Below are 25425 nucleotides of genomic sequence, written 5' to 3'. Positions count from 1 at the left end.
GGGGCAAGCCCATCACTATACAACATGTCACTGGACTGGTCAATATGGGGATGAGTGGTACTGCTTCAGGGAAACATGGATCAAATAAAAGCGGTTTACAGTATAAGAAAGCAGCATAACAAGGGAAGACAAATCGAACAAATGAAATTTAGATATGATTTTTTTTTAGCATATTCAATCACAAATTCAATCACAAATTTCCAAATTTCCAAAAAAAGGAAGAAAAAAAAAAAAGCAGCGTGTACAAAAATAGAAAAATGCTGCTTGTATAATCTGGAAAAAAGTATTTAAAGTTGTATGAAAGACAAAATCAACATAGAACCCTCTGTGACAAAAGGTTTTGACATGCAAATCTTGGCAAGAAATGTATGTCTGTCGACACAACTTACAACCGTCTCACAACCCTTAGCTGAAAAATAAAATGCATTGTATTAGATGACAAAATTCAAAACATCGGCAAACAGCCGACAAGAAAATAACCAACCACTGCTTTAGCTTGTTAAAGCTACAAAAGACACCCATAAAAATCCACCAATGGGATCAGCAGTGTGGGGGTCACATGACCAAATGGGGGGGAAAATGGCTTTTATCAATGCGTTATCGACTCTCCAGCTCCATGTCACACGGCAAAAAGGAGCCAATCAGGTCCTCGCCAGACTCTACTGTTTGCTTTTCCCAAACCCTGAAGAAAAAAGTCAAAAAAGTAAAATAGTTTCCAAACTCAAGAAAGTGAGAAAAATAGGTGAAAGAAGGGGGGAAAAAAGCACCGTAGAAACTTTATCAAAAAAGTGGTTGTTTGGGCTTTTTTGTAGAGGTACAGGAGAGGAAAGCAAATAGAAGAAATGGAGGGAACAAAAAAAGTTTGCAAAGATAGAAGATAAACTCTTTGGGAGAAAAAAGCAGAAGAGGAGGCAATGTTGTCTTCAGCATGCCTGCATGATTCCACAGCGTCTGCGCATATTTTTAGTGCTGAACAAGAACAGCTAAGGGGAAAAAATGCTTGGTTGTTTAAGTTGGACAAAAAAGAGGGACACATGATTTGCTATGGCCAAAAAGAAAACAAAAATGAATCAAAATATAGTTTGAAAAAAAATAATTGTCATTGGATATGCTTTTATTGAGCCAGGGGGGTAAGCATATCGCAACTGAGCTTAAAAAAAGGCTCTTAAATAAAGGAGAATACAGGGGAAATAAAGCAAAGACAGAAAAAAAAAAGATGAAGTACAAATGTAGTCAACGGAAAGAGGACAAATAAAAAAAATAAAAAAAAGAAAGAAAAGGTCCACAGGTACGTAATGGGATTCGGTCTAGGTAAACGGCACAAAATGGGAGATGATTTAAGTGAATGGATGGCTTGACAGCAAGAATGAATTTGTATTATTTTCATTCTGTGAACGTCAGTTCAGCACTCTTACCTCTTATTGGTGTACCACCTGGGTGGATAATATGAATGCAAATAAGATTAGAAAGAAGAAGCATTAGTACGAGTAGGTAGAGGCTGGGGGGCTTTGGAAGAAGAATCAAATTAGATTTAACAGCGTACGTCAATATAAGTACTACAGGACAGAGATAGGAGATAGAGAGAGAGAGAATAGTAACTGTTCTGTGCTCTAAAGGTGTGAGGACAGGAAAATCAGCAGAAGAAGAAAGAAGAACTTAGACATTGATAGACAATTGGGAGGTGTCATTTTAGAGTTTGCTTCTAAAACATTTTCACCTTTCTTTGTGTGAAATTAACAGCATCAGTGTGAGTTTCTTTGGCTTCAGCTACGCTAAACAGAACAGCTAGGTCACCTCCCTAAGGTTCCTAAAGTCAATACCTGAGACTCTAGGTTCGTCCAAATAGTCCCTGCTATCTCCTTTCCTATCCACTTTTAATTAACCCCCGGAAGTGTTTAAGCAGCGGCCATGATAAGGAGCGTTCCAATTCTCTAAAAGCTAAGTAAAGGAGGCACAATGCTTCCTTTATAACCTTCTTTAGCCTCATGGCCCAGGGGCCCTTTGGAGCTTCCAATTTGGCCCGCACGAATCATTGTGTAAATGAAACTCAACAATATTTTCCCGGTACTCATTTCGCATGACTGCAGACATTTTTAAGGTTAAACAGTTAGAAAAACTCAAAATTCTTACAAAATCCTTGAATTTTCCTCAAATTACTACATAATATTTCCCTTAATTAAATACATATTGGTCACAAAATCTAGGAAATTTAAAGTGAAGATCCTGTTGGGACTGATATTTATAACTTATTGCCTGGGTATGGTCGGTTACTTACATCTTTTGTATTTTATGTATATGTAGAAGTGCAAACTAGTACTCAATAATGTTGAAATTACTTGTTTTCCTGCATAAAATCTGTGGCCCACTTGAGATCAAACTACTACGTATTTGGCTCCTGAACTAAAATGAGTTTGACACCCCTGATTTAAAGGGACCCACTTATCCGAGCGTTCAGGGAAACTCTCAATGACTAAAAAAAAGGCGCTATGTCGGCCTATATCTTGCATAAATGCAACAATTTTTTAGTTTCACTTTTGTTCTTTGTAGCCTGGTCGCCTCTTTTCCTTTGACTTACATTCAAACCTTGTGACAGTTGAGATTATATCAGAGGTTTGAGTGCTATAAATGTGCTTTTAGTAGTCCATTTTCAAAAATAACCTACGTCACCTAGTGGAATTGCGTTTGATTGTCAATAGAAATGTGATTCCCTTTCCCTAACTCCCTTTAGGAACTCTCCTAACACCTTTCCTTAACCCCGTGACATCATCCACAGGGTTAAGGAAAGGTGGATAGAAAAGCAGATAGGAGGGACTATTCGGACGCACCCCTGACAGTAAAAGGTTAAATCAGTGAGTAAGCAGTGGGTCAGTGAGTGAGTCACATGTGAGGACAGTTCTAAGCTACAGCCTTAAAAAAGATAAAGTGAATCTAGAGCTGGCAGTGATAGGACAACGTGAGGTGAGGAGAAGAGCGTGTGTGCCTCTGGTAGTAGTAGCCCTGCAGACTATCTATCTATCTGTTAGTAAAATGCATGCCATGCATTTTAATAGTTGTTGTAGAGATGGAGAATTAGTGCGAGTGATGTGTGCTTTAGAGCTAAGCACTTACCAAAGGACTCTGTAGATTTAAAAAATATAGAGAAGAAGAAAGACAGCATAAGAATATGATTATATTCTTAATGTAAGTTTAGTTTACAAGGGTTTTGTTAATGCTTAATCAACTGTACGTAGAAGCACGTTAGAAGAGTTAATGCTAGACAGTTCTGTTGAAAACAAGGCAGCGTAAAAGTAAGGGTTAGGACGATGATTAAACAAAGGACAGCTGTAAAAATCTGTGGAGACAGGTGGTCAAACATATACAAGGCTTAGACTCTAAGTTGGTATGCTCACGTGTAGTCATGACTATAATCAATGATTTATTCTAAAATGAAAGACAATAATATACCAATCAGGGTTGAGGTCAATTACATTTTTCAATTACAATTATGTCTTCAATTATCCATGTTCAATGTGACCAACATTTTTTCCAATTACAATCAAGATTACAATTGTTATTTTCCCCCTGAAAACCAATTACAACTGGAATATTTGCATTTCCTGGAGAAAATGCAAGTGAGGATGCAGGTGCTGGCCCGCGTCGCACTGCATTAGCTTAGGATTAGCATTATCATTAACCTAGCATTATCATAGCATTGGCTAGCTTTAGCATTAGCCTAGCGTTAACATTAACCTAGCATTAGCACTAACCAAGCAATAACCTTAGCCAACCATTAACACTAATCTAGCTTTATCATTAACCTAACATTAGCACTATACTAGTATTAGCATTAGCCTGGCAATAGCATTAACCCAGTATTAGCCTAACAACAGCATTCTTAGCATTGTCACTAACCTAGCATTAGCACTAACCAAGCAATAACATTAGCCAGCCATGAACACTAACCTAGCTTTATAATTAGCCTAACATTAGCACTATACTAGTATTAGCATTAGCCTGGCAATAGCATTAACCCAGTATTCGCCTAACAACAGCATTCTTAGTATTAGCACTAACCTAGCATTATCATTAACCAAGCATTATCATAGAATTAGCTAGCTTTAGCATTAGCCTAGCGTTAGCATTAACACTGACCAATCAATAACATTAGCCAGCCATGAACACTAACCTAGCTTTAAAATTAGCCTAACATTAGCGCTATACTAATATTAGCATTAGCCTGGCAATAGCATTTACCCAGTATTAGCCTAACAATAGCATTCTTAGCATTAGCACTAACCTAGCATTAACACTAACCATGCATTAGCCTAGCAATAGCAAAAAAGTAAAACATGTCTTAAATTATCTGTAAAATACACTAAATATTATCTTTTTTGTTACCTTGTTAGGCTTTCTTATCAATACAAATATTGGTATTAATATTTTTGTGGGTTTCTGAGGTGTTTTTTTTTTTTTTTAAATGGTGAAATGATCCTCAAGAGAAGCGATAGGTTCCCCAGTTTTGCGTTTAATCAATTTATAATTCACAGTTTTTATAGAATTTTCATTTCCAATGACAGTCAGTTATCTGAACTCAATTACAATTACGTCATTGTTGTAATTAATTATCATTAGCAAAAGCTTTATGAGGGTTTTATACACTACTGTCGCTAATTCATCTCTATATTTATCGTTATTAGAACACATACAGTACATATCTTATAATGGTTAATAAGCAAAGCAAACATGTTTTATTAGGAGGGTAATGATCTTTTTTTTCAAACCAAATTTCAACAACATTGAATGGATAATCCATTTTATTTGGCGTGTTCTCAGCAAAGTCATAATAATAGTTGGGAAAGTTTCTCTAAATGATTGTAAGGTTTCCTTTTTTAAAAAAAATATAAAAATACTGCACCATTGCAGTGGAAAATAAATGGACCAAAAGCAGGAAAAGGATTGGTTGTTAAAAGTCACAGCAGTGAGCAATGAGAGCAGGAGTTAGAGCAGAAGCCAGCAAACACAGAGGGAGGGGACGGGGACGGGGACGAGGGGGGGGGAGACACAGTCCAACAGTCCATGACAACACTGGGAGACAAACGTAAAGACGACACACACCGGGGCGCACACACAGTACAAACATTAGAAGATATAAAAACAATATCATTACCTACAAAATTAAAAGCCCGAAAGTGACGTTAAATTATGGAAGGAAGGAAGAAGATGATGAAATAAAATGAGGAAAATAAACGAGAGAGAAGAAAACCAGGACATTAATGACTCAGTGTGGGGGTCCCTGTCTCTGAGCAGAGTGAACCTACCTGATCTGAGCTGCTTAATGCGTCCATTGTTGTTGGTTGTGTTGATCGGGAGGAAATCTTTGAACCAGGAGATGTCTGGATCAGGGTTACCGCTGGCAGCACAAAGCATGGTGGCAGTGCGTGTTCGTTCCACCACTTTCAACTGGGGGCCCATGTCTATGGTGGGGAACCCAGGGGGCAGCTGGTCCTCTGAAACAAGGTTAAACACAGTAGCAGGGGTCACACTGAGCACTTTTACTCACATATTAAACTAATGTTGGAGGAGAAGATAAACTGTCATTTTTCAGATTGTTATTTTTTTTCAAATTAAAACACCACACGCAATCTCGTATGACTGCATTCTATAATTTCACTTGCTCATATATAAATTTAGTTCAAAAACACAGTATAAATAATTCAATATTTAAATAGTTACTTAAATAAATAATCAACAATAAGAACAAAAACTATATTTTTGTAGTTTTTTAAATTATTCTTCTTTAAAACACCACACACAATCTTAAACAACTGTATTCTGTGCTTTCACTTCCTCAAATATAAATATAGTTAAACAATACAGTATATAATTTTAAATAATTAAATAGTAAATTAAATAATGCAATTACGCTAAAAATAAAGAAAACATTTTAGTATTTAAAATATATATATATATTTTTTTTTTCAAATTAAAACACCATCACACAATCTCAAACAACTGTATTCTATACTTTCACTTCCTCACATATAAATCTAGTTTAAAAAAATATAATATAAATATTTGTTATTTAAATAATTATATGATAATAAATAACTTTTTATTTTTGTAATTTCTTAAAATTATTATTCTTTTTCAAATTAAAACACCAAAGAATCTCAAATAACTGTATTCTATAAATTCACTTGCTCAAATATAAATCTAGTTAAAAAACACAGTATAAAAATTCAATAATTAAATAGTTACTAAAATAATTAAATAACAATAAGAATAAAAATTGTTTTTGTAGTTTTTTTAAATTAAAACACCTCACACAATCTAAACTGTATTCTATATTTTCACTTCCTCACATATAAATCATTAAAAAATACAGTATAAAAATGTAATTGTTATTTAAATAATTACATGATGATAAAATAAAATGTAATTTTAAAAATTATTATTCTTTTTCAAATTAAAACACCACACAATCTCAAACAACTGTATTCTATACTTTCACTCCCTGAAATATAAATATCGTTAAAAAATACAGTATATACTGTTAATTAAATAGTTACATTATAATGAAAAAATAAAAACATTTTAGTACTTAAAAAAAAAAAATCTGTTACTCTTTTTCAAATGAAAACACCATCACACAATCTCAAACAACTGTATTTTATATTTTCAGTTCCTTTAATATAAATCTAGTTAAAGAAAAAACAGTGTAAACATGAAAAAGTCTCTGGGATCGCCAGAAACCTGTGATGTTAAAATGGGGTTGCGACCCAAAAAAGGTTATGATGGCATACACTGAAGGTGATTAGATCTAAAAAAAAATCAACAGTAAATAACCACAAGTACATGTGCTTTATGTCCTATTTGTTTGTCCTTCACTTTTAGAGTTTTTTACTGATTTTTTGTTTCTTTTTTTTTTAAAGAGGGATAATGTGGATGTGTCTGCTTGTGTTATTCAGGTTAGGTCATTGGTTCTCAGCCTTTTTTCAATCGTTACCACACTTTTTTTTTTAGTTCTAGCATTAGTTTTTAATGATGCTTGTTATAATGCTTTAAAGAATACACAGTAGCCAAGATTAGTGGCAAATTTCCCCAGCTCAGATATTTTATTTGAAATTGAAAGTATTGTTCTACCAAACTGTCTGTGAGCTGGGGGAGGGGCCAGGTAGAAGCCCCTCCCACTTGTGAGTGTGCACACCTGATTCTTTTAATGACACTAACCTGTTACTGTGGATGAACTGGGAGAACGGAAGTTCTTGTTTAGCAGCTACAGTGGAAATAGTTCTTTACCCTCAACTGGGACTGAACTTTATTGTGAAAGACTCTTTCTATGTGTGGATGAACAGCTGGTAAGAGCCATGGGTTTTATATACACATCTGTTGCTTTGACAATTCATTTTAAAGTTTAGAAAGGACACTTAAGTTAAATTGTTTATTGTTTAACAGGCAATGCAAGGAACGTTTATTGAGTTTGATACTTGTTTAATTTAAAGATGTATTAAGTTAATTTCAGGTACAACGTTAACTGTTAAAACGAGATTTGCTTAACGTAAAATACAAATAAGTTAAAATATGACGGTTACAAGTAGTTGGTTGAATAAGTAGTTTAAAAATGATCTACACTGCTTAATAAAAGCTGTGGTTTAAAACTACCTGAGCTAAAGTATAAAGTGAACTTACTTTTAACAATCTGATTTTGTTAAAAAATGATGAATTGATTTGTTCCTTTGCTAAGACTGGGCAAATAAATACTATACACACGTGTTAAATACTGGTAAAATGTGGTTAATAAAATGCAAATAATTTAATGTAATTGATTAAAAGTGGAAAACCTTGTTTAGAAAAAATGGTACTGATTTAAAACTGTAAAAACAAAATGAAATAATTGGAAAAGGTCACAAAGGAACGAATGGTTGTCTAATTGTTCTTGTATTATGTATTTGACTTTTGAGGTTTTTCATCTGGGCTGATGTACCTATCGACAAATAATGCTTTGAATGAAAAGAAAAAAGTAATTGAAGGTCTGGTTCTTTGAGTGAAGTCCAGGAAACAGCACAACATTTGAGATTGACTTGCCAAAAACATACTACAGTTGTTTAAAATGTGTGTTGTTTTAGTTTAAAAATATGATTTAACAATAATAAGTTAATAAACTCACGCGAGAAAAGTAGTTTGTGCATCTCTAGCGGCAGATTTGAGAAGTTGTGGTTGTAAACGAGTAAATAAAAAAAAAAAAACATGGGAGTAAATGTTGGATTATGACTTTTGCAGCTGTGTAAATATCAGTCTACACATTTGTGACTATTTTCTTTGGGTTTAAATTTTAACTCTACAGGTTCACATTTTTCCCCTAAATTGTGACATGAAATTAATTTCACGTGTATGGACTTTTTTTTATGCACCTTATACCCCTTCCAGGACTTTTCCTATACCTTTTGTTTGAGATGTGTAGGACAATAATGAACTCTGACCTTTGCTCCAAACACATGATTTATGTATGTTTTTTTCTATTTTCAAGCAGATACAAAGAAAACCATACAGTCTGCCAGGATTGTCTCACACCATGAGAATGGGGGTATTTTTGACTTGAGAAAGCCGATCTTCTCTGAGAGCTGCAGGTAAGACTCGTATGCAAAAACCCGCTTCGTTACCGTGTTATACCTGAGTGCATTTGTTGGTTATGAACAAATCAGACCTGCTCAGTTGGAATGCCTATGAGGTTTAAGCGCACCTTAACTTTTTCTTGTCCCGCTGTGATATTGGTAATTAATGTCTTCAGTCGCGTTCGTAAACGGCGCTCTTTTGGAAGCGCTTGCTTCATTAAATTTTCATGAGGAAACATCAGTCTGAAAACAGCTTTGTAGCCTGCACACAGCCAAACGACAATTATGGCTTCCTTCCAACAATGCTCTTGGGTATCTGGCAAGAGAAGCCACCTCCATGGATAAATCTTCTCAGAAATATACACTGTATTTATAATGAGTGACTTCAAACTGAACTGCGGGGAAAAAAAAAAAAAAAAAAAAACAACTTTCCATTACAACTTTGTGTCCCTGCCTGAACTGATGTGTGATTGACGAGTGTTAGTTTTTGTTTAAACCAGCCAATCACTTAGCAGCATAATTTGTATTAGGGTTTCAAATTATTATTTTCTCTTTCTTGCCATTCATTGGGGGCCAAGAAATATACAGTTTTTGGCAGGTGTCTCCATCTGGTTCCTGACTACAGTACTGTATATATGGTGTTTTCATCCCTTTGGTTTTCCATTAAAGTAATGAGGGGATGCTCTGGCTTTGTGCTTGTTAAAGGTTTGTAGGTGTCTCGGTGTTGCCTGTGTGACGTAAGCACTAAAACGTCTTTCAATAAAACATCACCACTTAGTCCTAACTTAGTTTCACATTTCTTTTTCAAGCAAATAAAGGCTTGAAGGACACACTTTTTAAGATTCCTTACAGCGCTGCCTTTTGATGAACTTTTTCCTCTTAGTTGGCATGTAATCATTAGTATAACCACACCTTTGCATCTGTTTGGGGTTTTTTTTTCATCGCACCAGAGAAAGAGATTTTTGAAGATTACATAAACAGTTACATTGGCCACGGTTACATGTTTGTTTAAAATGTAGAATTAATATTTCAGATTTAATATTTCAGAATTACTATTTCAGAATTGATATTTCAGAATTAAATAGGTCAGAATTAAAGTTTTCTGCTCAATGTTTACATGGCAATAATAATTCCGAAGTGAAGTTTACATGGAAAACACATTTATTCGCCTTTATTCAATTCTGCTTTAGGTTTGGGGGTAAAAAAGGGTTCTGATTGGACAGGGGGTAAATGTGACATATCACGTCTATCGGGAAAAAACACACAACAAACCATCTTTTTTTGGCTACAACATAAAAGACCACATAATAAGAACTTTTTTCATTTTTATTTTGATTATAGTTTTGAAACAGCAGCTCGACAATAACATAGAGTTTCACTTTCGTCAGCTGAGTAGGAGAAGGGAGATGGAGGAGAGGAGAAGGGAGGCAGAAGACCGTACTTTGGCCAATCAAAGCCAGTGGTTCGTGCAACGGCTGATTTACCTCCACTCTACTGGATTTTGAGTAGAAGAAAAACTTTTGGACACCCGCACGTCATTTCTGAAGCTATGTGTCCTGATGCGTTTGTTTGCCCCAATGTCCGTGTGTGTGTGTGTAATATGTCTCAATGTCTGCATGTTTGTGCTTCTGTCCATCCACTCTTCATTATATCAACATCTTCTAGGGCTCTTATTAAATAAATAGTCTCGGCACGGGTCCAACGCTTGCTTCGGGCGGCCATCTTGGATTACGTCGTCACCAGCGCGTCATCGCGACAGGACGAGCATGCGACCAGAATTAATTTAAAGCGAAATGAATGTATACAAGATAAAGGCATTATTTCATTCAGAATAAACGAGCCGCTTAATTTGGATTTAAGTTTAATTCGGAATAGCCATTTTCATTCAGAATTGGGTGTTTACAAGGTGAATTTAAAAAAAAAAAATCTTTTTAAAGAGGATTTAACTTTTATTCTGAATTAAAAGGGGGAATTAAAGCTGTCATGTAAATGTAGCCATTGGTAGCTTAAAGAGGATTAAAAAAAATGTTCAAGGGCTTGGAACTGTAGTGCATCCATTAATATGGAAAAACAAACAAAAATAATGGGAAATGCAAACTACTATGATAACTGTTCGAGGTACTTTTGGAGTGAGCTTGATCCAGCCTGCTAAAGGTCAGACAGACAATTACGGTACTTGATTCTGCAGTGACGTAAAAGTAAATCAGATATAATACAATAGCCAGAGGCAGACATGGAAGCACAGGTTAATGCTCAAAATAGAAATTCAATGGGACACACCTGGGATTTACCAAAATTTCATATAAAACAGAGTTCAATTTTAGCCAAGATTGTGTTTCTTTACAAAAAACAAACAAGCTATACTTATGTTTAGATTGTAAATGAGCTAATTTGAAAAAAAAAAAACATATATACTTGTAAAAGTGGTGTTTGTGTTGGATCTACACTACTGATGCAGTACTTTATATACGCAATAAAATATTAGAAAATGACAGAAAAAAAGAGGTGAAGGGAACAAAGGACCATCTTCCCCCATCTATAAAGCGAGCGTTGCTTGATGCTGGCTGCTGGTAATTCCAGTGCAGGTAGCTGATACGACTCCTGGCAGTGCTTTTAAAATTAATGATGTGTGACAAACGCTTCTGGCCTTTCCAATGCCTTCTTACATATCCCCCGAAATGTAATTTACAGCTGCTTTGTGGACTCCTGCTCATCTAAAACCAGCCACAAAGTCATGACATCAGGGATAAGCAATGCAAAAAACTTTTCTTTTTCTTTTTTTCCTGCATCCAGGATGAGCTTCAGACACAATAGACCCATACTTTCACCTGCTCTCCAATAGAGCACATAGAAATCACATTAACCACTGTTTAATCACATTTGTGGCATACTTTTACAGAAGTCAGGTTATTGACAAGCTTTTAATACTTAGGACAGAAACGGTGATTTATTTGAATTTTCTTCACTTTCCAATTCTGCTGAGGCTCATCTGGCAGAGTTTTAGCTTCATTAGTTTGTCAGCACTGAGCTGCTTTAGGAGCTGTGAAGTACATCATGATCAGATTAGAATATGCTGAGGTCTGTTGCACATTATAGCGCATGTGTTTTGTAAATGTGTCGGTTAGAGTCCCCTTTTGGTATTCTGTACGACCTGAACCTAGAGCACAGACACGTTTGTTATCAATGAAAGTCAAATCATAAAAAAGGTTGTACTTAACAAATGTTTTACCATATATTAGCCACTTCCCCTGTGCTACTTTGCTGAGGACTGCAATCTCAAGGACAGTCTAAGACAAGGGCAGTTTCTGCTTTATAGATCCATACTGTATATTCAACAATGGATCTACACACTAAATGAGATGGAAGGGAGAGAAATGCTGAAGTCACCTTCTAAAAGAAGTGCTGAGCACTGGTGCTTGATATAAAAAGAATCCCAATGACAATTTGCACACATTAGCCAGCGCCAGCCCTATCAGGCCATGAGCGCGTGGTGCCAAGAATGGGAGGAGCAGAACAGGGACATTGGCTCCAAAAGTCCCACAGTGAGCACATTTTTTTTTTTTTAGCAAAAGACGTCATGCCATAGGACATAAACTCAGCCCCATTAGCACATTGTGTTTATTGATCACTCACACCAAATATCAGAGTAAGTGACATCATATTTTCCTTGAATGAATGCAGTAACCATTACTGTTTCTATAATGTTAAGTGAAGCCATAAATCCTGAACACTCTCTTTTTCTTTCTCACATCTGCTCTTGATGAATAACTTTTACAGGTATTAGATAATCAAATTTGAAACTTGGGATAGGGCTGGGCGATTTTGCCTAAAAAAAAAAAAAAAACTATTTTTTTAAGAAAAATTAGAGTTTCGATTCGATTTTCGATTTTTTTTCTTCATCAATGCACTTAAAAATGACAGCAGACATCAGCTATATTGTCAAAAGTGCAACTTTATTACTGTGATTGTCCTCAAGAGTTAAAATGCATCGAACAATCCCAAAATAAAAAGTAAATGAGGCTCTGTCATTCAACTATTTCAAGTTTTAACCCAGGTTTAAGCAAAAGTGCAACAGCAACTTCACAGTCGCTTCAATTGTCTGATTAAGAAATCAGATAACTACATATTTTATAACATATAACATTACAATTAAAAAAATAATAAACTCTTCCTTTAGCATCTCAGCATAGTGTGAATAAAAAATTGAACATACCTGTAGCACACATAGTCTCAAAGGGTAAAAACATGTAAACAAAGAGGGGGCTGGCTCATATTGGAACGTTCAAAAGTCCAAAAAAAACAAAAAAAAAAACTAGAATTTGCAAAATAAAAACCATTTTTATCTACAAATGTGATTTTTTGCCCAGCCCTAACTTGATGTAATTTGGTAAAAATATGATATACAATACCTGCTGTTACATATCTAACATGTTTTTTTAAATAATCTTGATTAATCTGAATTAATCACATAACAATATTTCACACAAGAAGCATTATTGTTCTAATTTAAATGGATTTTGGTAAATTATTGAATCAAAACAGTAAATGAGCTTTAGCAACATTTACATCACTGAGTGCTAACATAATGTGTAATGTGAATAAAGAATATTATGAGTGCATTCACAAAGCACATACTTAAATTTAGATTAAGACATATTCATGCTTTTCTGGATTTTTGTAAACTTTTAAAATGTGTTTTTGTGTATTAAAATAAAATTAAAAAAAACAGCACAGTACAGTACATTCCAGATAAGTGAAAAAAAGTTGGTTCCGCACTGTTTGGAGTGCAAAAAACCCTGTTATTTTCTATTAGTGTGTTATTTTTTTGTAATCAAAGCGTTTATATATATATATATATATATATATATATATTATGCACCCTGTAACAATGGCCTAAATAACACTTAATATTGACTTGAATGAACAATTCCTAATAAAAGTGCATGTTGTTGTTTGGACCTTTCCACATACTGTACATCAGACACATAAACCCTCCCAGACAAAAATTGCCTTTCATTCTTTGGCTCCTTCACACGGATTAGATTTAGTGAGAGATTTTCCACCCTAGAATGGAGGCTATACTTCATCATTCTCTAGATGACCGAGATGAGAAGATTGTTGGATAAATTTGAGTTGTCTTCACTATGTGTGGATGCATCGTTGAAAAATGCATCAAAACACACAATGCTGTATTAGTAAAGCATGGAGCATTAGCAGGGGATGTCTCTGAGTGCGTTACAGATTTAATTCACACTGCTGCTTTTCTTTTTCCAAAACGGTGATTTCTGACCACTTTGGGAATCAATCTCGTCCAACTCCATCCAATGATAAGACCACAGCCAGCGTTGGAGAAAAAAAATCACAAAACATTAGCCATTGAGTGTGTCAGCAGACCTGTTTTTCTCAGGGCCATCCTTTCTAACCACACACAGTACATGATAACTACATGATTTGAACCAGAAGGATACTTATTAAACCCAGCTTTGTTGGGATTTGACATGCACTCTTTAATGTACTTGTTGCCTAATAAGAGCTTGTTTTAAAAAAAAAAAAAAAAAAAAAAAGAAATTAAAGGAGCATTTAAGGCACGTTATTCAACCTGTGGGGTCATCCGGAAATTAATTGGGGTCTCCTGAAATGTCTAGTAATTGATTCAAAAAATTGAATTTTTTTTTTAAAAAAACAGTTATGCCATAAGATTGCACAATGAGTCTTGCTAATGTGAACTTTTATTAAAACATTTTAGTAACTTTTTAACCTTTTATTTAGTTATGTATTCATGTGTATGTGTGTGGAATGTATGGCACACATTGTATGCTACTGGGCACTTAAATTTCATCTTTTGGGGATGAATAAAGAATACTGTATATCTATCCCATCCTAAACAACTGTATTCTATAATTTCACTTTCTCAAATATAAATCTAAAATATAATAATATAATATAGATACATGTGTAACAAAAAATAAGCACATATATATAATATATATAATAACTAATCCTGGCTACTCTGTGTTTGTAACATGATAAAAAATAATTCTAGAAGGGAAAATGAAGTCTTTGGGGTCAGAAATTTGTGATATTAAAATAGGGTCACGATCCAAAAAAAGGTTGGGAACCACTGATTTGAGGCTTTAGGTTTATTTTATTTGCCTAAACTTTACATGATTAATTTTAAATTGTATATTTTCCTTCATTCATTTTTCCAAAACTGTATTTGCCTGCCATAATCTTTTGTTTTTGACCCTTATCCCAACTTTTAAAATATTAAAAGTTGACTTAACCAAAATAAATGTGCTCACCCCTAATGCCTCCGTCAAGTTCCTTTGGCGTCTCATTAGCATGGGAGCAAGAACTGATAATTGTTCTTTTGTGTTCCACACAAACAAAGTTACTCAACCAAACAGACGAGCTCTTGATGAACAAAGAAAGGCAGAACTTTTTGGTTTGTGCTAATTCTATGACGCCATTTGTTCTATTTTGCTTGTTCCTTTTTTTTCCTAAATGTTTCCCACACTCCCACCTACATTAGTGCTGATTTTCTCGCCCCAATCACCAAGCAAAAAAAAAAAAAAAAGAGTGCAGTTTTACAATCTAATGGCTTCTAATAATTGACAGCTTCTAAATCAGAATGCTTCTTTACTTCCTTTATCAGCTAGCTGCAGGTTGGTCAAATAGTCTGAAAGTTGGAGTTTCTTCACACATTACTCCATCATTCTGCCCAAACTGGTGCAGGAGACCTAAACATATTTCCTTTTAATGCTTGGCCTCTAAACTGGACATACATTTAAACTTCAACTCGCTTGTTTTTTTTCCTCTCACTTCAACATGCTCATCAATTAAATGACTTTTGTACATATTTTTGTGTTCCTGTGCAGAGAAGACCCATATCTATGTTAAGTACCCAAATAATATACTATGTTCCACCAGCAATAACACTGGTCTGTTCATGTCTAGACATCATGACTTTGAGTAGAGTGCTTGAAATATTTATTACAAATAATAAGTTGAATGTGATGACCCTTGAAATTGGAGACATAAAGTTATATTCATGAATGGCCAGTACTGCATTTGCATTCAGAATGCATCAAATCACACATGCGGAATGAAACCTCATATGAATGCATATTAAACTAAAGGAAAATCCAATGCTCAGATGTAAAAGTTCATTTTTTTAAATATGTGTATAAATACACACATATATATATATATATATATATATATATATATATATATATATATATATATATATATATATATATATATATATATATATATATATATATATATATATATATATATATATATATATATATTATCTCACTGATACATCCCAGTGCTGTGTGGCACATGTGTTATCCAGGCAAAATAAGATTACTCTTTCCCCCTGGAGCTTTTCTTTCAGCCAGATTTACCAAATAAGCCTCCTGGCACCTGCATTGGGTAGATATTGCTTAAGTAATTCAATAATGAAAAACAAAATGCACAACATTTCCATCTAGTGAAGCAGACGCCGGTGTATGGTGGGGGGATAATTCCCAAAATTCACCTTGCTGCTTGGATCCAGGCTACTAGACTAAACTAAACTATGAGTCAACCTTAAAATTGTTTAAAAAAAAAAAAAATGAAATGACGTGTGTGCAAGGCAGGCAGATCTGTTTCTTATTATTTCCTTGATAGAAAAATACATAAAACAGGCTGAAATGTGTGAGGTCATCCCTATTATATGTGTCAGAGTACTCTACTCACACATAATCTGTAGGTTTATTATGGAAGCCTGGGAGTCATTACAAAAGTTAAAGCATTTGTTTTAATTTCCTGCATTTTCCATCATTTTTATGCATGAATCTGTCTCGCTCTGCTGTCATTGTTTATAAAGTCATTTACAAATCATGTTGTAAATTAAATATTTCATGTGAAAAGACTAGCAGGGAAAAACAAAAAAAAAGTAGAAAAGCCAGACGTTAAAGTGCCTGTCGGGCGAGGGAAAGCCTATTAGTTTGTTCTCCTTTAGCTGCACAGCCCACTAACGAATATTACTGTGAAATGGCTTGAACGGCTAATTAAATCACCTGTGATAGTCTGGTTTAGAAACATTCCCTCTCCAACACTAAGTACTAATAGGTTTTTGCAGTTTGGCACCTTTTGAAAGGTACTGAAATGATTTCATAATAAACAACAAAGAATCCTAAACTGTCGACTATAGGAGTGAGAGAAAAAAAAAAAAGAAACAAAAAGAAAATGGGTTGTGAAATACAACCCGGTGTGCTCTTTGAAAACTCCAGTGATGATGAATGTTGGACTGAGATATGGGAGGAGGAAGGTGAAGATGCAGAAGGCTCTTCTAACCCCGGGTTCACGACACTCTGTCACGGCTGAAAAATGGCATACTCTCCCCCCTTTTGGCCTGCCATGATTCTTTCTTCCATAAATCTTATTTCGCGATTGTGGAATTAATGGAATGCTGCTTATTTGCCATTGAGCATTTTGTCACATGACTTAGATTATGAGGGATTCATTTTGGATTTGATCAATCATCCGGTAAATTTCCCCCAGGAAAACCTTCACGGTTGAACAATCTGAGGTGTGCTTTAACACTAGATGACATTGGAGAACTTGGTGTAAAAGTCTCGGAAACTTTGTAAGCTATGAGACATCGACTGAAACCAATAGTTATTATTGTCGACAACTGAAGTAGCCTACAGTATACTTCCATTTTCCCAAGATGCATTTCGAACCTACGATGACAAAAACCTGAATCACACTGAGGCTAAATATCTCTGTTGATTTGCCACTTTTGAAAGTTCTGAAAGCATTATAAGTGAGAAAGTGAGCAAGTAGAATATCAACATGTGGCCATTGTATCCATAAAAGTCATCAAAAACACATTTCATGCCGACATTTTGGAGATTTTCGGAGACCTGTCATTGTGCTATACTGACAAAACTTCCAGTTAACTTCAAAACAAGAGCTCTATTTAAAAAAGGGTTAAACAAAAACGAATGGAAAACCAGAGATGCTTTTGTTTTGAAAAGGAAATGTTTGATTTTTAGCTTGAAACCAGTCCCATGACAATTATACATTCCGCTCACAATGCATCATGGGGCGGTTGAGTATGACTAGTGTGCCCACTGTGCATACTTCCAAAAATATCGTATACATCTGGGTATTTCTCGTGTACTCACTCTTTTCATACTATCTAATGTGAATGCGTTACATACTCATTTTGACATCAGACTTAGTATGAGAAGTACACATTTCAAACAAACCAACCTTCAGAGGAGAATAAAAACAGGTAAATAATCAAATATAACAATACAGATAAGGGGCTGTGCTGAAGTTTTTTGTAAGGCTTTACATTTTCTGAGTATATTTTGAACATTACTTGTCAAAGTTTAGTAACAAAAAGCCAACTTGAGTGATTATTACCTTTCGACTCGTGCTCTAAGACTGTAAGAGTCAACTATATAAATTTATATATATCTATTAACTCAAAACCCAAATATTACAGCGCCTGGGTAAAAACGTTAACTAGCTTTGTAGGATAACTTGCGTGTACCATGTAACTTTCCCATTAGATGCTAATGCAATGATGTAAAGCAGCTCTATCTCTTACTACTCATCTCAAAGAAACCCTTGTCGACGCTAATGGAAGACAAGAAGAGATGCTTTTGTTTGGAAAAGGCAATGTTTGATTTTTAGCTTGAAGCCGGTCCCAGCATGACTTTACGTTCTGCTCACATTGCATCATGGGGCAATTGAGTATGACTAGTGAGCCCACCGTGCACACTTAGGAAACGTCTCGATATAGTATAGAACTGGGTATTTCTTGCGTATTCGGTCTTTTCATACTATCTAATATGAACACACACCTGCTAAACATTTCTTGAACAAATTGGGAAGAAAAATAATAAAATGACCAAGCCAAAAGTTCCCTCCGTGCCTGCCATCTCCTGCAGACATTTTTTATGTCCATTGCTGCTGAGGCAGATTGGATCAGTCAAGCAAAGGGCATGCAACAGAGATGTACGCCACTTCTGGCAAGGCACCTCGAGTCTCTGTAGGCTCCGCGTCATTCATAAACATGACGGATTAGCTGTGATATTCCTCCATTTACAACACAAGCGAAGGGAGTGGGAGGAAGAGAATAAAAGCAGAGAGGGAGTGTTAGTGTCGGATGGCCCTTAGGGGTGCTGCTAAAATGGATGGGTAAAGAGGAAGATGAAAAAGTGAGATGAAGCAGGAAGGGCGGAGAGGGGGCCTTTCTCTACAAGCATGGCTGGGCAAGCAGTAAGGCAGGCAGGACGCCAGGCACAAGACTCCATTTACTCTCTCTCACACACACAGACACACACACACACACACACCCCTGCTTTACAGATTACACATCAGCTCAGTCAGATGTACCGTACTGTTCTGGGTAAAGATCACCTGGAGGGAAGCAAAAAAAAAAAAAGATTTCAAAACCCGCTCTAGCTGAAATCATGACTTTTCCTTCATTGTCTAGTGTTTACCTGGCATCATCTGACTCCATCCACTTTATTCAATAGTGATGAGTTGATTTTTTTTGTTTTCTCCATCTGTCTTTTTCTATCTTTGTCCTTTTTCTGCTCTATTCAGGATTTTTTAACAATTCTAATGGCTGGTTGTTACTTTAAGCAATTACTTCCAAAATACGGTGCCGTATCTATTTATTTCAGAGTGAGAAAAATATGCTATTGTTGTCTTATCTTTCCTTGAGTATTTTTTTTTTTTTTTTTTGGTATTATTATTCCCAAGAGAATCTCCTTTCAACTTTTTGTCAAACACAAAGCTCAAGATACAAATTCACAAAACACATTTTAGCAAACATGGTTTCGTAAGTTATTTTCCGCCTTTGCTAACAGTCCATCAGTGCTCGTTTGATCCGTCTGAGTGAATTCAAAGCTTTAAAGCCAAACAAAACTCAAAATAACTTGTAGATAAATGTAATTCTGCACCAACCCACACCTACAAGCTTAAAATGTATATTTGTTTTGTCAGTGGTTGTCTTATTATAATAGAGGCTGAGATATTGGCAGCTAGGAACTCAGTTGTCATGTTACTTTTCGATATTGAGACACGGCAACTGCACTAGGAGGAGGCGACAAATAATGTTGAGCTAATGAATTCGGTCACTTGCTATAAACAGTATGTGGGTTAATGACGTGACACTTAAATATTCTGTCCAACTGCATTTCTTTTAGTTAAAAAGGTTTAAATGCATAAAAATATACCAAATATGTAGTAACTAAGTATACTGTATATGCGCTCACTTGATTCTTTGTTTTAAATGTTACTTACTTATTATTTTTGCATTTTATTTTGCTATTCAAAGTGTCAAAATATGTGGTGCGAATGCCTGACTATGAATGCTGTTTTTGAAAAAAAATCTTTAAAATTACTCTTACTCTATTTAAATGTATTTCCTTCCCTATTTTAGTTATATTATAGTCCTGTACAGTATAAGTATTCCTATATTGATTTCCATCATAACACTCATGCAAACCTTGCCCGATGATGCTAATTTTATGAAATAGCATGCGGTGAAATCCTTGTACATCACTGACCCGTGAATCAACTGTTTGCAAATGGAATGGTGCTGTATGTACGTCACTACCAGTCTTTGGTTTAGTTATAAATGGACTGTTGCCTGGCAACGCCTGATATGTTATCACTTAAAAAAAGCCGTTTGATGCTTGTAGGTGTAGATTGGCCGGAACTACATGTAGAAAGAAATTTGGGGTTTTGGTTTGACTTTAAGAAATTAAAAGAACTTGGATGGAATCTACAAATACTGTAAATGACAGACTACGTTCTTTTTTGGGGCAGCTTCATTCATATCACTCACTTATCTAAAATGTAATTCCCACACATCTACATGCCTCTACTACTCATTTAGGAATGACTAAATTAAGAATATTTTAATGAGGATTAAAAAGTTTACAGAACTGTTTGGATTGTTTCATTAAAGTGTAACGACACCCCCAGGTATTTGCTGACCTGCCACTAGGACAACTGTGGCTTAGTGCATCGTCATATAACCGAAGGGTTGGAGGTTCCAATCCTGCTCTCGCCAAGTAATTGTCGTTGTGTCCAAGGACAAGGCGTGTTACCCACATTGCCTCGTATGAATGGGTATGAATCGTCCATGAATGTCGGCGGTGGTCTGTCAGTATGCCCCAGGGCAGCTGTGGCTGCAATGTAGCTTACCACCACCGGTGACCCCTGCTTTTGACTAAACTGTGAGGAGTGGGACTTGGATCAATAACTTTATTATTACTTCATACCTAATCATATAATGTATGTATTCAGCAGAAAGTGGTGGTTTTAGGGTGTAGTTACACTTTAACTCAACAAAGGTGAGGCATGAAGAAGAGACAGGCAGGGACAGACATCAGGAGTCGATCAGTGATGAGGGGATACTTTTCTGACTTGGCATGAATGTATGTTTTATACATTCAAAAACAGTTGGGTTGGTTTGTGCTGTCTTGACACGAATCGTCAAAATCAATGTCAAAACTTTAGATGAACTTTTCAATTCTCAAGCTATTTTTGTCTGACGTCTTCTGGACATTTGTGTTTATCCTGAGTTTATAGTCTGTGTATTACCTCTACAAACTCTGCTGTAGTTGAATAACATTGTGTCTAAAAGTTTCTGATAACTTTTTAGGTTACGGCTCAGAGATTTTTTTTCATTTGAACATGGAATCATCAGACTCCATCCCGCAAACCTACGGTATAAATGTCAGAGGAAATCGGCTTCATACAAGTTCACATCCCCCTTGAGAGGCAGAAAATTGAGCAGAAGCTATTTCAATAATTTATATAGCTAAAAGCTCACTGCAGATGAAGGGAGTATAAAGATTATTCAGGCTTGCTAACATCCTGTAGAAAGAGGACCCCTTTGGCTCTCAAAGAACCCTAATGGAAAGGAGGGCCATGGCAGGCTTTTCAAAATTAAGCAGACAAGCATTCTGTGCCTCTAAAAGTATCTGCGGAAGACACTGAGTGCCACAGCAGGCACCGGCTGACGTCAGATCATTATGGAAATTGCTTGATTGCCACATTGTTTGTTTTAGGGTTTGACAGCTGGGCTCAGAGCTGATGAAACATGCAATGAAAATATGCAAGCTTTTGCTCAGCTTTCCATTGAGTTCGTCACTCCACTTCTTATTCCTCGTCAATAGACCCACGTAATACACCTAATCACACCCACAAGCCTCGCATCACTTTTTCTCCCAAAAGTTGTTTGCTAGCACGCAGCCTTGTGTGGCTTGGAAAGTTTCTGGAGATCATTAGAAAAATGAGGGATGACCCAGCAGTATCCAATTAGTCAAGTAAAAAACATTAGTTTTGAGTTCTGCAGAGATCAAAGCAGCAAACATTAGCAGACCTCAACTACCTGGCTCTGACCTGAGTCCACTTTTTATGGCCAAGTGCCACTTTTAGTCTGGCTGAGATGAAACAACTTCATAAGGTTATATCAGGTTTGAAAATATGAGAAACACATGTTTTTTTTTTCTCTACCAATAGTTCTTAGTTGGTTTCATGTGATTGGCTTAATTCAAATTTTTTTTTTAATACTACTTGTTAGCTCAAACTGTCATTGATTACATTTAATCGATTAACTATTTTACGCTACAGTGAAGACAATCAAAGAAAACCAATGGTTAGATGAGGGACGTGTTGGAATTGTCACTGATGTTTTTAGTCAGCACCAAAAAGGTGCGACACATTTTTCTTTTAATGGTTTTTGATTGATTTTCTGATTCGAGGGCAACATTATCAACATTCATGTCAGTATTTAAAATAATGTCCAATCTGTGCATTAATACAGGAAAGAACAAAGGGTTTGTCTTGGATTATCTTTATGTGGTTTTGTTGTTACTCTGTGCACTTTAGTTGACATTTTGTGCATTATGTTGGTCAACATGTGTGTGTTTGATATTTTGTGTGTTCTTGTTGGGGTTTTGTGTATTTTTCTGTTATCTGAATTTTTTGGAGATACTGTCTGAATATTTTGTTGGCATTTCGTGTGTTTTTCTGTCACTTTGTTTGCATTCAGTGTGTGACTGAAGTAACTTTGTAATGTCTCGTGTATCTTTGTTGTCATTTTTGGTTATTTTGTAACTCATTTTGTGTATTTTTGGATTTTCTTTATGTGGTTTTTCAGTTGACATTCTGTGTATTATGTTGGACTTCAGTTTCCGTTCAACTTCTTGATTTACGATATTTGGGGGATTTGTTTTGGGGTCCCAGGGCCATCAGTTGCCCATGTCTCTACGTTAAATTCTGGTACTTTTGCAGTAGTAGCAGTAGCAGCTGTTTTTTTTTTTTTTTTTTTTTTTTTTTAACAATATCAGATTCAGCTTTGATGCATATCAGCTTTCATCATAGATACCAACTGACTTTTATGATTAACCACACAGAAAGTAATAAAGGGGTGTGAGGAAAGGATCACATTCTGAGACACTCGACTCCCTCGTTTTAATTATGATAATGAATAACTTGTCGTGAGGCAGTCCTCTTGCAACATTTTACAGAGTGAAGTTGGAAATTGACAGCAGATTGGCATCGAAGCAGCTTAAGTTATTCTGAAGCAATGACTCGTGCTGCAACTGGTCATTCTGTGCCTCTTATTAAATATTGAGGTGACTTGCTGTGAAATGCAGTTGTGAATAAAAGGAAATAAAAAATTCAGAATTGAAGAAACTGCTGAAATAAATGTAACTATGGGGGTGAAAAAATTCTGCAATTCGGCAAAAAAATTTTCTCTTCGAAAGTTAGTTTTTAATGGTGAGTCAGCCTCTTTCTCTAGCTCTTTTTCTGAGGAAAATTATGTTTTTCCCATCAGAATTGAGCATTCAATGAGGCTGCAAAGCGCTTTTCACCTAAATAACTTACCACTAAACCAGGGATTTGTTTTGTTCCAGAAAACAAACAGACTGACGGACCAAATTTAACTCTCACCTAACTAATTTGGGAAATTTAAGTGTCTGAACCTTTTTTTCTTGCCGTGATAACAAGCCGACTCCATTGTGGCTGAATAATCACTGACCGTAGAGCAGCTCCGATCGGTCTCAGCTACATGCTCTGACCAAGGCTCTCGCACGATTCCACACAAATGGAAATGATGCATTTAGTTTTTCCGTCACAGGAGAGTGGCTTCCTATTTTCTGCTTCTACTGTCAAGTTGTGCACAGCGGCATAAGTTTGCTCGCCTTGTGTGTGGGGCACAGGAAATGGCTGTTGACAGCATAATGGGAGGATGAGGATGCAATATAAATCCTTAATAATGCCTGAATCATGAACTGCAGCACTCAAATGCACACATCGGTCTGTTCGGAACAACTGCCAGGAGAGCGGTCCAGACCCCGTGGGGCTCTATTTTGGGGTTTTTCTCTTCTAGTTAACTGTCAGTCCTCATTGGTTCAGCGAATCAAATCTAGCTTGATTTAAATGCGTAATTAGGGCCATCTTTTTGTTAATCAAAACAGAAAGTGCAGAAAAAAAGTCTAAAAAAGAAAAACCAATACCTCATGGTGACGCCTGGCAGATTTGACTTGGAATATCATTACGTTTCAGGGCTCGCCTTTCATGCAAATGGCTTCTCTAAGCCTGGAAGTTCATTACTAATGGCGGTTCCCATCAACTCCAAGGCCCATCCGAATACTAATAACCTCTTGTACTTTGGATTTGTCACCCCAAGTCCCCTCTTTTCATAACACGGCAATTACGACAATGTGCTGTTCCTTTATGGTTGCAAGCACCTCCCCCTGTGGCGAGCTTTGCACAACAGATGCTTGACAGTTGTTTCCACAGATCATTGGAGCCTAAATGAACTAAGCGAACAGTTGCTTTATACGTATTAGGCCTGATGTAACCACTAAATGAAGTGACTTGATAATTATTATGGATGCTGTCTTTTTTGTAAACAGATCCCTTGGTTTATTCCGACAAAACTGCTGAATCCAAGACCTTTGGAATCAGTTAAAGCACATGTGTCAAACTCAAGGCCCAGGAGCCAAATATGGCCATTTAGAGCTACTAATTCGGCCCTAAAGAGAAATTAAAATGGCAGAAAAAAATAGATACCTGACTGCATTCTATATCTCAATTAGTTCAAAGAACTCTTGGTTTTTCCAAAATTATGCCTTTTTTCTTAAAATATTTAACACACTATTTAAAAGATGTCATTTATTGCTTGAATATTGATGTTGCCTTACATACTTTAAATATCATTTATATGTAGAAGTTCAAACTTTGGAGCATTCATGTTGAAATGGCTCATTTTCTCACCTAAAATCTGCTGCCCACTTTATATGAAACTGCTCTGTTTTAGGCCCTTGGGCAAAAATGCTAAAGAAAAAAAAACATGTATTTCTGATCATACTTTAGGCCTCTAAAATGGATTCATACCCATGTGAGTCGATGCAAGCAAGAAAGCACATTTTAATGTTTGCACTGAGTCTTTTCTTGGGAAAGGAGAGCAAGCAGCAGAGCAAAAATGGAAATTCTAATAAACATGCTAATGCTCGATCCTAGAGCCAGAAACGGCAGAGCCTACCTGTCCGTTGGTGATCTATTGAGTTGTGTGTGTGTCTGTCTGTGTCTGTGAATGAGTGTGCGAAGGGGAGCAAAGCGAAAAGTACGGTCATAGAACACGAGTGAAAGGGAATAGGAAAGGTGCAATTTTGCATGCTGAGTGCACACACACACACACATGCACGCACACACACACTGAGCTCCAAAGTAAACAGGCAGAGAACTGCATGTGAACGTGCCACCTTTCTTTTTCATTCTGAGACAGTGC

The 25425-nt window shown here is 35.9% G+C and overlaps 1 protein-coding gene across 50 annotated transcripts in view; it reads right to left on the bottom strand.

Annotated features, from left to right (window-relative positions):
* LOC114480326 (receptor-type tyrosine-protein phosphatase delta) overlaps positions 1-25425 on the bottom strand; it is a 486676-nt gene that overhangs the window by 59972 nt on the left and 401279 nt on the right. For 27 of the 50 annotated variants that reach the window (XM_028474351.1, XM_028474374.1, XM_028474368.1 and 24 more), the window contains 3 exons: positions 5298-5486; positions 3109-3117; positions 1416-1433 (listed from right to left, as the gene is read on the bottom strand). In XM_028474351.1, the coding sequence (XP_028330152.1) occupies positions 1416-1433; positions 3109-3117; positions 5298-5486 (216 nt within the window). The remainder of the gene's footprint in view (positions 1-1415; positions 1434-3108; positions 3118-5297; positions 5487-25425) is intronic. The other 23 variants (XM_028474363.1, XM_028474366.1, XM_028474365.1 and 20 more) reach the window with 2 other exon arrangements.

Source organism: Gouania willdenowi, chromosome 18 (assembly GCF_900634775.1).
Source record: "Gouania willdenowi chromosome 18, fGouWil2.1, whole genome shotgun sequence".
In the NCBI taxonomy this organism is placed as follows: Eukaryota; Metazoa; Chordata; class Actinopteri; order Blenniiformes; family Gobiesocidae; genus Gouania; species Gouania willdenowi.
The sequence above is the reverse complement of the archived record's forward strand: the minus strand, read 5'-3'. Positions and strand labels throughout refer to the sequence as shown.